Raw genomic sequence first — 13,988 nt, 5'->3', positions numbered from 1 at the left:
ATTATAACAGGGCTTTGACAGGTATCAAGTTACTGTGAAACTTCTTGTTATTAAATTATGAGCCAAAAAATTCTGAAATTAAGGACAAATGGATGTCACAGTAGTTGCTCTAATATTCATTTAACTAATGGCAGTACATGTTTGTAAAGGACAGAAGTGCAGAACTCTAGTGCTAGGTTTACTTGATGGAAAAATAATAGGCAAACAGATTTTTATATAGCCTAAATGTGGGGAAGGAGGGAAAATTGTGTGCTCTTATGACATTTACTAAAAAAAAGCCTGCTGTTAAACTTATTACTAGTCAGTAAGTACTAATTTATCCCATATCCAGACAAATTAAATATCACCTCCTGTCCCTTAACTACCTCATTATTTTTCACTGGACTGCGACAGTGTAAGCAATAACATTGCAAACACTTTATCAAGCTAAGAACCTTCCATTAGAAGTTAGTGCCCCAACTCTCTAACATGAGTGAGGGTAATATCAGGTCCGAAATGCTCAGAGGACGGGAAGAGAACCTATTAATACAGTCAGTATTTTTTTTAGGAACTTAGCTGCACAGGTCAGGAAAATCAGCTAATGGTTCCCATAGGAACCATGCTTTTCTGAGTGTATGAGGGGGACAGTTAGTGTTTCTCTTGAAACTGTAACTTTGATGTTTCTGACTTTTGTATATCTGAACCATCTACCACAATGCTACATTAATGTTATAATCTTTCACTTGTATAAAATTAAAAAGGTGAGTGATGATACACTGAAGGAAATGTGTGTATACTACTATGTGAATTTTGAATATGGGAAAGTAGCAAAGTACACTTTATTCGAACATGCAACATTAAAATGCCCAGGATATGGTGTTCTCAGCTATGGGACTCGGAAAAAGAGGCCAAACGGGTATAGTGACAATTCTTTCCATTAACAACTTCAGATACTGTGTGCTTCTGTTGGGTGAAGTGCATGTAGAAGCATCCATCCACAGAGCATCCAAAATTTGAGATGAATGCACAATTTTTCTTCAGGCCATGCAGTCAGATATGCATAATAGAATGTAGTGAGGGACAAGAAGACAAGTTTGAACATCTGTCCTCGTGTACATATGAGGCATGCTTAAATCAGTAATGTCCAGTAAATTTCAAGTGTTCATGACAGTTTTTCAAGCAAGCTTCTTTTTTTAAAAACAAAGCTCATATGCTTCCATGGAAGGCTTTGTGCATGCCAAATTTTTAAGTTTTTTAATTGATTTAGAGGTCTAAAAAGCGTTTGTACTTAAATTATGAGAATAAGAGGGTGAATTAATTTTTTTTCACGTTCTCAAAATAATTCCCCTTGGTACTGAGTCGAAGCCCAAAGGAGAATCTTTCAGAAAGTTATATTCATTTGAATACATGTTTACTCATCAACTATAACTGTAGTGTTGCTACTGTTGTGCTATGAGCATTATGTCACTTGTTCTTCAATTTTTGCTATTTTTCCATCTCTACCTATTTCTCTCTTCTGTCCTCCACTCCTTTCTTTCTTTCTTTCCTTTAAAGGAAACTGCCTTCAGAGGATAGCTTGACATCTTCATATTTTTCCTTTCTCTCTGTCTTGATCTTGCATCCTTGTTCTCTCTCTCTCTCCCTGCCTGCCTGCCTGCCTGCCTAAAAATACCTGTGATTAAGTTGGCACTCTTCAGACATTGGTGCTTTGCTCAAAATATCATCTCTGGGACATACAAATAAAAATTTAAATCTGATTGTAAATGCTTGCTCTATTTTAAATCACCTATCACCCAAACAAACACCACATTTGATATCTTTATATGTATAAACTCACTGTTTAGAATAGAAATCTTGAAACCTATTTCCTTTTTTGTATTTTGCTGTATGAACCTTCAATTTGTAGGTTTCTAACCAGGAGTCTGAAGTTGGTGGCATTTGGGAAGGGCTAATTGGGAAAAGGATCCTCAAGGATTACGTATGTTTTTGAAAAGAATTACAAAAAATGGAAAGAACTAACTTTGAGCCTGACATACTTGATGATATCCCCTTTAAAAAACAAAACACCCACCCTTCCTCAAACTCTGGAAAGTCTATCTAAAACTTATGTAGAGTTTCAAAACAAACTGATGCATTGCTTTCTCAAAATGCAGATAGTACTCATGACCAATGCTATAATAGCAGGCCTGTGCTCAGTAGGAAAATACATTGGTAAGGGAAATGTGACAGCACTACTTAGTTTTAATGCTCCCATAGGACTGCATTGTGGGAGCTTCAAAGTCCCCCTGCCATTTTGAATGCTTTCCCATAAGGAGCGCATCCAAAATGGCAACCAAAACTGTGCACTTAATCCCATAGAGCTCCAAACACTCAATGTGACAGTACTAGACTTGTTTCAAGCCTTTTAGGATTATTAACAAGGAAATTTTGAAAAATACCTTGTGTCCTTCTAATACATTTAATTGTGCCTTATTAAACTTGGAATGCCTTGAGGATGATGTGGATGTAATTAATTTTTATTTTAAGTATTTAAAGGATGTTATACAATAATATATCTAATGTACACTTAAATACAACATCTCTGTAAAGTTTTAATAAGATAAATTTTGTACATTAAGTGCTGTTCTTTAAGCTTAGCTATCTTAGGTTTTTGAACCTCTGTAACATGTGTTTTAGTGAAAGTTACATTGGTCCATGGGTAAACATAGGGGGAGAATGGCAGCTATGGAATGTTACAAGTAACACATTCTGCTGGCAGCTGTTATTGGTTATTGTTGGGCATCCAGATTGGTATAGCAATATGTCTTTATCTCTTCTCCCCTCCACACTTTTACTTTTTTTGGAGGGAGTGAGAGGAAAGTAGTAATCAATTGCCTTTGGTTTTCTTTGTTAGTAGCCAGAATATCATTCCCTTTCTCTTTGGTCCACCTCCCCACAGTTCCTTTAACGCTTACTACTTTGTGTATGCCTTTATGCTGTTCCTTATACACTGCCTTTTTTGTGGGTGTTCAGTTATGTTTACTATAGAAGTTCTTGTAAATTTTGAGTCTTTGGCACTAGAGGAAGGAGTGGAATGACAATTAAGGGAAAGAAGGAATTGATTGCATAGGCAAAACATTTTGCCTTTAAAAAAGACTGTGTTCTCAGTTTTGGGTATTTTATTCAGCAACTTACAAAAAATGGCACTCAGATTACCTGCTCTAACCTAATAGGAATTTGAGCCCTGGACCCAGCATGAATAAGTTGCCATTTTTCTGCTATGTAGTGAGTAAAGGTTGTGCTTGACCGTTGAAATAGCTACATAAAGCAATATAAAATATATTATTATAAATATAATTTTTAACTTCTTTTTTTAGCACAAAATGGGAAAGAAACAGAATGGCAAAGGTAAAAAAGTTGAAGAAGCAGAGCCTGAAGAATTTGTTGTGGAGAAAGTCCTGGACAGACGTGTAGTGAATGGGAAGGTTGAATACTTCTTGAAATGGAAAGGATTTACAGAGTAAGGAATTCCAAATGTATATTTTTCTGGTAGCTCCTAAAATCCATTAGATACTTCGACAGGCAATAATACAGTGGAAAGTAAGGGCTTTTCTGTGCTTCAAACACTGCAGTGGTGCAGCTGCATTGCTTCAGTGAAGACTACCTATGCCAATGGAAAAACTCCACCTCACTGAGTGGTGGTTACTAGGTCGATGGGAGAAACCTTGCACTGTGTATGCTGGGAGTTAGGTCAGTTTAATTGCATTGCTTGGGGTGTGGATTTTTCACAACCCTGAGTAACATAGTTATACCAACCTAAGTTCGTAGTGTAGACCAGGCCTAAGAGTGAGTAGCCTTACATTTAGAATGACTTGGGGCTTGGCTACATTTGTGAGTTACAGCGCAATAAAGGAGCCCCGGGCGCACTAGCTCACTACCCATCCATGCTGGCAAGGCACGTAGAGCACTCTGACTCCGTGGCTACAGCGCTGCTGGTACTCCACCTCGGCATGTGGAATAACATTTGCTGCGCCCCCACTGGAGCACCGCAGCACCAGTATGAACGAGGTGTTGCATTCCTGCACTCTGATCAGGCTCTGGAAATGTCCCATAATCCCCTTAAGTCAAGTGGCCACTCTTGTCATTGTTTTTGAATCGCCGCAGGAATGCGGATATGCCCTTTGCAAGCTCTGTTTCTGACAGTCGGCTGCTTACCTGCTCTGAAACAAAGCAAGCCATTAGTGTGGAATGTGGAGGGGTGGGGGAGGGGGTCTGCTGCTGTCTAAAATTACAAGACAGCATGCTGACATGCTCTCAACCCACCCAAAACCCACTCTCTTTCCCCCCACATACACACAACACGCTCCCTGTCACACTCCACCCCCCCCCCCCCCCATGTGAAAAGCACGTTGCAGTCACTTGCATGCTGGGATAGCTGCCCATAATGCACCGCTCCCAATGCCGCTGCAAGTGATGCAAATGTGGCCACGCCAGTGCGCTTGAAGCTGTCAGTGTGGACAGACTGCAGCGCTTTCCCTACTGTGCTCTCCGAAGGCTGGTTTAACTCAAAGCGCTGTACATCTGCAAGTGTAGCCATGCCCTTGGTATTTTAAAATTGTAAATCCCAGGGAAAGGGATATTGTATACTGGAGCTTCTGTTGGTTGCTTCTCAGACTTCAGTAGCCCATAGCATTTCAAAACAAGCAGATCTATTTTAAGTATGTATTCATTCTTCTAACTAACGTCTTAAGGATTTTTTGAGACCAGGGTGGAAGAAAATCTGAAGTAACTGTAATATTCAATAAGGCCTCACTAATAGTTGTACTTTGCCACTGTTTCTCAGTATAGATGTACACATAAACACCTTTTATTGATATAACTGTATGCATGTTAGATGTTGCACTGATTTAACTTTCTTTTTTAAAAAAAATTGATAGCTAAATTGGCACTGTAGAGAAACTCTGACCCCATATAGTTAAGACATGGATAACAAAGCTAAGTTCGCTCGAGGAACTCTGGGCTTGCTTGACTAGTGAATCACTCTGCTCAGTGTTATTGTGGGAGATTACACTTCATCAGCTGCAAAAAAAAAAAAAAAAAATCATCCCTTAAACATATATCCTACCTAGTGTTAGAACACATCCACAGTCTTGCACACACTACTCCTAGGGGAATTCTGCGCCACTGTGTGCACACAGAATTCATGTCCCTTTGTAGATTTCTTTGCTTTCCTGCAGAAAATAATGGGGAAGGTGGGTGCTTGGGGATGTCCAGGGGCATAGTTCACTGAGGCATTGCGCCCCAAACAGAGGTGTGGGGTTGTGCCACTGCTTCTCCTCTATTTCTGTGAGCACAGAACTGGCTGGGTAAAGGAGGGTGCCGCTTGGCTCCGCTGACTCTGCAGCTGGACACTGCCTCCTGGGTTCTAGTGCCAGTTGTGCTCCCCTTCTGTGTGCTGGGAGCCATCCAGTGAGTGCCCATCGGGGAAGGGAGGGTGGAGTGGGAGGAAGGAGCTGGGAGAGGGGCATGTGGGATTGATGGGCGGGGGGATAGTGCTTGGGGAGGGGCATTAGGAAAGGGATGGGAAAGAGAGGGAGGAAGCGGGAGCCCTTCATGGGGTGTCCCCTTGGCAGCCTCTAGGGCTCCCCTGTAAAGCAGGCCCATTGAACCCCCACCCCTCCGTGCACCTACCTGGACCATCCCAACAAGCCCCCCCAGACTCCTATTCCATTGAGCCCCAACTAGCTCCCAACCACTTTTTCCTGGACCATCCTGCAGACTCCCATTGCCCCTCTGCCTGGAACTCCCCAACGAGCCCCTGTGCATCCAGATTCTTCCCTCCCCCGCACCTGCTTCCCCCTCCCCCCCCCAGCTGCTTGCACTGGATTGCCCCACACAAAATCCTCTGACCCCCATATCTGGATCCCTCCACCACACTAAGCCCCTCTACACTTGGATCCTGCTGGGCTGAGCCTGCTTGCCCACACCTAGCGCACCTGGCGCAGAGGGGGCGGGGTCCCAGGGTGTTTTGGGGGCAGGCCTGGCCCTTGTACTGTGTCAGGGTTGGGTGCAGCCTCATGGCTGAGTCCCTGTCCCAGGAGAGGGGGAGCTGCAGGGTGATCTACCTCTGTGCAGCAAGTGGCCTGTGCTCCCCACTGACATGCTGGAGCCTCCACATTTATTTATTGGCTAATAAAAAACTGCAGAATTTTAAAATGTGCACAGGATTTTTACTTTGTACCACAGAATTCCCTCAAGAGTAACACATTTATGTTATAATTGTATATTGCTCGAAATAGTCATACTATGGTTGCCTGTGTATTATCTCCTAAAGTGCATATTCTGCTCAGATGTACATAGCAGTAACTTGTTTAGTCTGGATGTTTATGGGACTTGCCTCAAGATATCCCAGTATATTTCAGTAACTGAAAATATCTTGGGGATTCCCATGTTTGTGCAATGTTTGGTACTGGTGCATATGATTGACTGAGAAGGCACTTATGCTGTCTAGGAACACAGTTAATAGATTTGACATTCAGTAGCAAATAAAACTAAGCACACTTGGATAGTTTTCAGACTTCAATTAGTTTCTTCTTATGCCCCCAGACAGTTTATAGGTTCCCTATCTGTATTAGAAGGTGTTTAAATAGGAAGGGAGTAGAGTTTCGAGGGTCAGTCAGCTTCTACTGGGTGGGTTGGTAGGGATTAAAAAAAAAAAATGTTGTGGATGGGGATGTCTGTACTGTATCTTCTGTCAGCAGTTGTTCTGCAGCAATAACAGGATAGAGCATAACTCTAAGTGCATATCTGATGACTGCAAGGTAATTTAAGAAAATAAAGTAGACTCCCCTCTTCTTTAAGAAGCCTGTTTTATGTACTGGGGAAGAAGCTTTTGCTTACTGTCAGTTACGTGGTTAAATTAGGTTTCTGGGCTTTTGATAATCTTTCATGAGTAGCTGTATGTATGTTTCAGTGCTGACAACACATGGGAGCCTGAAGAAAACTTAGATTGTCCAGAGTTAATCGAAGCCTTTCTGAACTCCCAGAAAGCTGGTAAAGAAAAAACAGATGGTGGTAAAAGAAAATCTTTATCAGATAGTGAATCTGATGACAGTAAATCAAAGAAAAAGAGGGATTCTGTAAGTATTTTGAAGTTGTTGGTATACAAATGCTTTTTCTTATGTTGAATGTTTGTACCCAAATTTTAAAAAATTCTAGGAGCGATCCAGGGAATTATAGACAAGCCATACATCTATATCTAGAAAATTGGTTTAGAACAATAATTTAAAAACAGAATAACAAAACACCTGGAAGATCATGATGATAGGGTCTAACCAGCATGGCTTCTGCAAAAGAAAGTTGTCTCACTAATATATTTGAACATGACAAAGTAGTGAATAAATAGTCAACAAAGTCTTCCTTGGACTTCCAAAAGACCTTTGACAAGGTTCCACTAAAGAAGATAAGTATTCCTGGATGAGAATATTATTATGGCTCTAGGAGATAATGAAGTAGAGAATAGGTTCTCAAACTTTTGTACTGGTGACCCTTTTCACACAACATGCCTCTGAGTGCAACCCCCCCTCCCCCCCCCCCCCATAAAGTAAAAATACTTTTTTATATATTTGACACCATTATAAATAATGGAGTTAAAGCGGGGCTTGGGGTGGAGGCTGACAGCTCGCGACCCCCCCGCCCCCCATGTATGAACCTCACCACCCCCTGCAGGGTACCAACCCCCAGTTTGACCATTTAATCCAGGGGTTCTCAATTTTCATCATGGGTTACAGTGCCTCAATGTTTTGTCCTAGGTCCAATGTTTTAATATATTAATGATTTAGAAAGGGAGGTGAGTGATGCTACTAACATTTGCAAATGAAAAAGATGTTTAGGTTAGTCATGACCAGAGAGGGCTGAAGAATTTCAGAAAGACCTAAACAAACTAGAAGAATGAGCAACATGATGGTGAATGATTTCATTGCTGATAAGTACAAAATAATGCATATTGCAGGGGAAAACGTAAATGTCTTGCAGGACTCTAAAGTAACTATTAATTCAAGCAAGGGTGTCATTGTAGACAGCTCACTGAAAATATCTGTTCAGTATGCAGGTGTGGTGTTTGTTTAAAAAAAAAAAAAAAAAAGTTAGGATGCATAGGGCAGTGGTTTCCAAACTGGGTCGTGACCCAGTACTGGGTCATGGAATTAGAATACGTTGGGTCGCAGCAGCTCTCATCAGCACCACCATCAGTGGTGCTGCCTGGCTAAGGCAGGCTAGTTCCTACCTGTTCCAACACTGCACTGTGTCCCAGAAGTAATCAGCAGCAGGTCTGGTTTCTACGTGCTGGGGGGGGGTGGCACGGGGCTCTGCGCGCTTCCCGAGCACCAGCTCTGCACTCCCATTGGCCGGAGCTGTGGGTGGCGGTGCCTGTGGGTGAGAGTCGCATAGAGCCGCTTGCACGCTTCTACCTAGGAGTCAGACCTGCTGCTGGCCGCTTCTGGAGCGCACTGTGGTCTCTCTGGTGCCAGGACAGGCAGGAAGCCTGCCTGTGCACCCCAGCTGTGCTGCTGTCCAGGAGTCGCTGGAGGTAAACCCGTGCCCCATTCCCCTGCCCCAGCCCTGAGCCTTCACCCAGAGCCCTGACCCCCTGATTCAGACCTGGGCCCCCCCAAAGCAGAGCACCCTCCTGCACCCCACAGCCCACACCCCCAACCCTCTGCCCCAGCCGTGAGCCCCTTCCACATTCCAAACCCCTTATCCCCAGCTCCGTAGGGTCGTGGGCATCAACAGTTTTCTTCAACTGGGCCACCAGAAAAAAAGTTTGAAAACCACTGGCATGGGGGTAGGATGATGAATAATACACTGATTTATATAAAGGAATTAGAATATTTGTATGGCCTCATATGGAATACTATATATCTCAGAAAGGATATTGTACAACGGGGGGGAGGGGGAGGAAAGCAGTGAGACCAATGAAAGGCATGGATTAAACTCATGAAGAGAAATTGAAAGATTGGGATTATTTACTTTAGAAAGGAGACGACTGAAATGGAACATGATAAAAATATACACGATAGTTAATGGTATAGGGAAGGTAGATTGGGAACTCCTGCTCTTCCCTGTCTCATAATACATTGACAAAGGGACATTCAATGAAATTTACAAGGTGGGAAATTCAAAAACAGTAAAAGGAAATACTTTTAACCCAATGGATAATTAAACTGTGGAATTCATTACAATAGGAAGTCACTCAGGCCAAGTACTTAAGATATTAACTTAGGTCCTGAAGCATTAGTGTCCCTTACAAAATTTGTCATTAATCTGGATATTCCTGATGCCCATGTCCAACCCTGTTTTAAATCTTTGCCATTAGAGATCAGGATGAGACCTCTGGGGGCATATTATCCCACGTCTGCCTACTGTGGGGATTTTACAACTTCCTCTGAGGCATCGGGCATTGGCCATTGTCTGACAGCAGACTGGATTTAGATGGACCTTGGATCTGATCTAGTATGGCAATTCCTATTTTCCTATGAACTAAAACAGTAAAAGTTGATAACCCTTGAAAGTCAAAGAAATCAACTCACATATCTGGATCTGTTCTCACATCTTCTAAATGTACCATACATGAAAGCAGGGGTGGGCAAAGCGCCACATCAGCGTTGCGAAACTAATATGGAGGGCCAGGTAGGGAAGGCTGTGCCTCCCCAAGCAGCCTGGCACGAACCCCTGACCCATCCTACCCTCCCTGCTCCTTGTACCCTGACCGCCCCCTCCTGGGACCCCCCAGCCCCTAACCACCCCCTGGGACCTCACCCCCATCCAACCCTCCTGCTCCCTGTCCTCTGACTGCCCCAACCCCTATCCACACCCTCACCCCCTGACAGCCCCCCTGCCCGACTCCCACGCCTATCTAACCTCCAGTCCCCTGACCGCCACCCCCCAGAACCTCTGCCCCATCCAACCACTCCCTGTCCCCTGACTTCCCCCGGGGCCCCCTGCCCTTTATCCAACTCCCTGCCCCGTTACCATGCCACTCAGAGCGGCAGGAGCTCGAAGCCACGCCACCCAGCCAGAGCCAGCCATGCTGCCCAGAGTGCTGGCAGCACGGTGAACTGAGGCTGCAGGGGAGTGGCTGGGGGCTAGCCTTCCTGGCCAGGAGCTTTGGGACTGGGCGGGCCATAGCTTGCCCACCTCTGCTTTAAAGGGAGGCTGTTGATAAGTTTAGGCCTTAAATGACCTAACTTCAAAGTAATTATCTCATGGGTAATGACTAGGCTAAAATCCTTCCAAGTCTGCTTCTGAAAATACGGGTAGAGGAAAAGATACCATTGCCATTTAAGACAAGCAAAGGGAGAAAAAGCTAACTGGTCATCTTTTCCTAGAGCTGTTCTTTACCTTTTATTACTGATGCACAAAAGTACACAGTGGGCATTAGTTCACTATAAAACAAAATTATTTGACATGAGACACTTAAGTTGGTAAAACTGTCTACATCAGAGGTGGGCAAATTACGGCCCGCGGGCCACATCCAGCCTGCGGGACCCTCCTGCCCGGCCCCTGAGCTCCTGGTCCAGGAGGCTGGCCCCTCCCCTGCTGTCCCCCCCCACCCCCACAGCCGCAGCGCGCCATGCCACCAGCGCGATGCTCTGGGTAGCCGGGCAGTGCAGTTGCAGAGCAGCAGCCTGATCCAGTGCTCTGTGGTGCGCGGTGCGGGGGGTTGGCTAGAGGGCAGAGGAGTTTGGGGGCGGGGGTATGGATAGGGGTTGGGGCAGTCAGAGGGTGGGGAACAGGAGGGTTGGATGGGGCAGGGGTCTCGGGGGGCAGTCAGGAATGAGGGGGGGATTGGATGGGGTTGCTGGGGGCAGTCGGGGTGGGGGGTCTGGAGGTGGTCAGGGAGCAAGAGGTGGTGGATGGGGCAGGAGTCCCAGCGGGGCCGACAGGGAACAGTGCGGGGTTGATGGAGTAGGAGTCCTGGGGAGGCCATCAGGGGACAAGGAACAGGGGGGTTGGATGGGGCAGGAGTCTCGGGGCAAGAAGCTGGGGGGGGGGGGTCGGATAGGAGGCGGTGGCCGGGCCACGCCTGGCTGTTTGGGGAGACACAGCCTCCCCTAACCAGCCCTCCATACAATTTTGGAAACCCGATGTAGCCCTCAGGCCAAAAAGTTTGCCCGCCCCGGTCTACATTGTAGATCTTATAAGTTAGGCTGCAAGTCTTTTGTGGAAGTCTTGGAAGTCACAGATTCCATGTCTTTCTGGGACCTCCATATCTTCTACAGCAGCCGGTGTGGCTGACCCTAGTGCTGCCCGAGCAGCTGGGGCGGCCCCTGGGTGAGCTGCACCAGCTGCTGCTTTGGGAGCAGCAAAGTCATGAATAGGTCATGGGTGGTGACTTTTTGTTTATTGCTTGTGACCTGTCCATGACTTTTACTAAAAACACCTGTCATTAAGTCATAGCCTTACTTATAAAGTGATAGGCAGTCTTCTTAAAATAACCTTAAATTTGAATGTAAAGCAAATTAAATTAGTCTAAAAATTGAAATTTAAAATAAGAGGGATTTTTTGTTTAGTCTTAAGGGTATGGTCGTGTAAACAATGACTGCATACTCTTAGTTATTCCTGTATGGTACCCTTGACGACATTGTGATATTTTTTTTTTCACAAGGAAGTACCTGTTTGCAGGCTTGGATTTTAATTTCTCTGCAGAAATCACTTCTAACTCAGAGCTATTGCCACGCTCCTAAACTCAGGAAATTGGCTGCAGTTTGCATGTCACTCATACAATCATACAGGTGAACTATGGGATGCTACGATGTTCCCTGACCTTTACACTAAGCTTCCACTAGAAAGATGCTTCCTGCCTTATCTAGTTTTCTGAAATAAATGTGTATATTAATGATGTAAATTCATCTTTTTTGCTAAATTTAACTAACTCAGTGGCTCATTCTAAAGTGTAAAATGACAAAATAAATCTTGACTTGATGTAAACTGTAACTTGTCTGACACTTGCCTTAAAATGATGAAAATTAATGTTAAACTAGATGTGACTTTCAACCTTTTTAATAGGTTGATAAACCAAGGGGGTTTGCAAGAGGTCTTGATCCTGAGCGGATAATTGGGGCCACAGATAGCAGCGGAGAACTTATGTTTCTCATGAAATGGTAAGTGATGTACAGACAACTCTGATCCAGTGTTTAAACTGGTAAGAAACCATTTCCTTTTTGGAATGAGACAGGAAAGATGACAATTTACTTGTTTCTGTGTTTGGGAACCTGTCCTGAGCAAATAGTAAGTAGAGTAAGATTGGAATCTCATTTCTAATATTCATTGGTCAAACTAATGAGAGACTGAATTCATGCTTTTTGGCAGAGGAGTGTGGGCAGTGCAATAGTAGCTTCCATCCCTTTATTTAAATGTCTAATTTTGCTCTCAGTGAAGTCCAACTGAGTTGCCCCAAAAATATCAGAGTCTCACTTTGAGACACTTAAAGATTTGCACTTTAGAAGACTCTTACTCATCCTCTTATCCACTACTTGTGGTTTTTATGTGAAGTTTGGGATGTATATAATATGCAGGTTGTTGCAATTTGGAATTTCTGTAGCATTATTAAATGAAGAAATGAGAGAACTCATTCTTTATTATTTCCTGTCTTTGTGGCTAGCTTATACTTTGTTATATGCAACAAGCCTGCTTCTAACATGCATGTGAAATCATAAAAGTTTTTAAAATACAGGGGTATCAACTGTGTCTGTCTTGCATTTTCTCTCACTCTGACACGGGATCAAAAATTGCAATCTGATAAATTGTTTATTGCATATGTTCCAATTGGATTTAATAGTTTGTGATTGTCCAGTTTACCCAGAGTGACACTGTCAATTTAACTGTCCGTGACACCTGTCTGAAAAGTTTTACATGAGATTAGAAGTAATGCATAATACTAGACAGGTTATCCTTTGTTGTTGTGTAGTCAGTGTTTTCTTTGTGCAGTGTTTCCCTTTTTGTCTGTGTGGATCTCTCAAACAGGAAAGAGATGTTTTTTATTGAGGGAAAATGTGACTGTAAAACACAAACTGGTAGGGAAAACTGGGGACTGCTGTATTGAAACTGCTATTAACTAGAAATTGTGATGTTTAATTGATGTCCTTTTAAGAGGACCTTCTCAGAGTGATGGCCTCTGGAAAGTTGCTAGTGGTGATTAATAGGGTGATTAAAATTAATAGATATTTCTAAAATTTAAACTCCTACCTCTGCTTCTTGATCATGAAATATATTCTAATCTCAATTTCAAACACATCTGGTTTAGTAATAGCTCTTAAACTCAAGACTTGGTTTTTTTTGTTTTTTTGTTTTTTTTTAACCCTGCCCTCTTAGGAAAGACTCGGATGAGGCAGACTTGGTGCTGGCCAAAGAAGCTAACATGAAATGTCCTCAGATTGTAATTGCTTTTTATGAAGAGCGACTAACTTGGCATTCGTGTCCGGAAGATGAAGCACAATAATCATTTGCATTGCTTTTTTATATATATATATGAATATTAAAACCTGGATTTGGATTTTATTCTTTTGATTTATTAGCAATGTGAGAAACCTCTACATTCTAATGAGAATTGAGTTTGATATGTTTGTTTTTTGAAGTAGTGTGTTTTGCATCAACAGCAAGTAAATAAAGGCTTTCTGCAACTTGCTTCATTAATGAAAGGACAGCATTTGATACTATTTCCTCCATATTAGGTAAAGGCTTTTATAAACCTTCATGATCCTCCATAGTTATTACTGAATCATAACAAATGTTTAAACAAACTCACAGATGTTTTATAGTCTTCTATGCTATTGATGTGCATGTATCTTCTTTACCCCAACCTAGCCCTGTAACATGTAGAACCATTCTTTTTAGTCTTTGAGGTAATTTAGTCCCAAAGAGGCCAGGTAAAAACTAACTTTGTAGTAATTTGAATGTTATCATACTGTATATTGTTTACTTTATTGTAAATACTGGTGAACAGTGGTCAATAAAATAGTTTTATATTCTTC

The 13,988-nt window shown here is 43.0% G+C and overlaps 1 protein-coding gene across 11 annotated transcripts in view; it reads left to right on the top strand.

Moving 5' to 3' along the window:
* CBX3 (chromobox 3) overlaps positions 1 to 13,988 on the top strand; it is a 17,378-nt gene extending 3,390 nt beyond the window's left edge. For 7 of the 11 annotated variants that reach the window (XM_043541035.1, XM_037890516.2, XM_037890512.2 and 4 more), the window contains 4 exons: positions 3,336 to 3,478; positions 6,932 to 7,097; positions 12,025 to 12,119; positions 13,330 to 13,988. In XM_043541035.1, the coding sequence (XP_043396970.1) occupies positions 3,336 to 3,478; positions 6,932 to 7,097; positions 12,025 to 12,119; positions 13,330 to 13,456 (531 nt within the window). In that variant the 3' untranslated portion in view covers positions 13,457 to 13,988. Of the gene's footprint in view, positions 1 to 1,885; positions 1,958 to 3,335; positions 3,479 to 6,931; positions 7,098 to 12,024; positions 12,120 to 13,329 lie in introns of all 11 variants that reach the window. The other 4 variants (XM_043541033.1, XM_037890510.2, XM_037890509.2 and 1 more) reach the window with 1 other exon arrangement.

Source organism: Chelonia mydas, chromosome 2 (genome assembly GCF_015237465.2).
Source record: "Chelonia mydas isolate rCheMyd1 chromosome 2, rCheMyd1.pri.v2, whole genome shotgun sequence".
Lineage (NCBI taxonomy): Eukaryota > Metazoa > Chordata > Testudines > Cheloniidae > Chelonia > Chelonia mydas.
The sequence above is the reverse complement of the archived record's forward strand: the minus strand, read 5'-3'. Positions and strand labels throughout refer to the sequence as shown.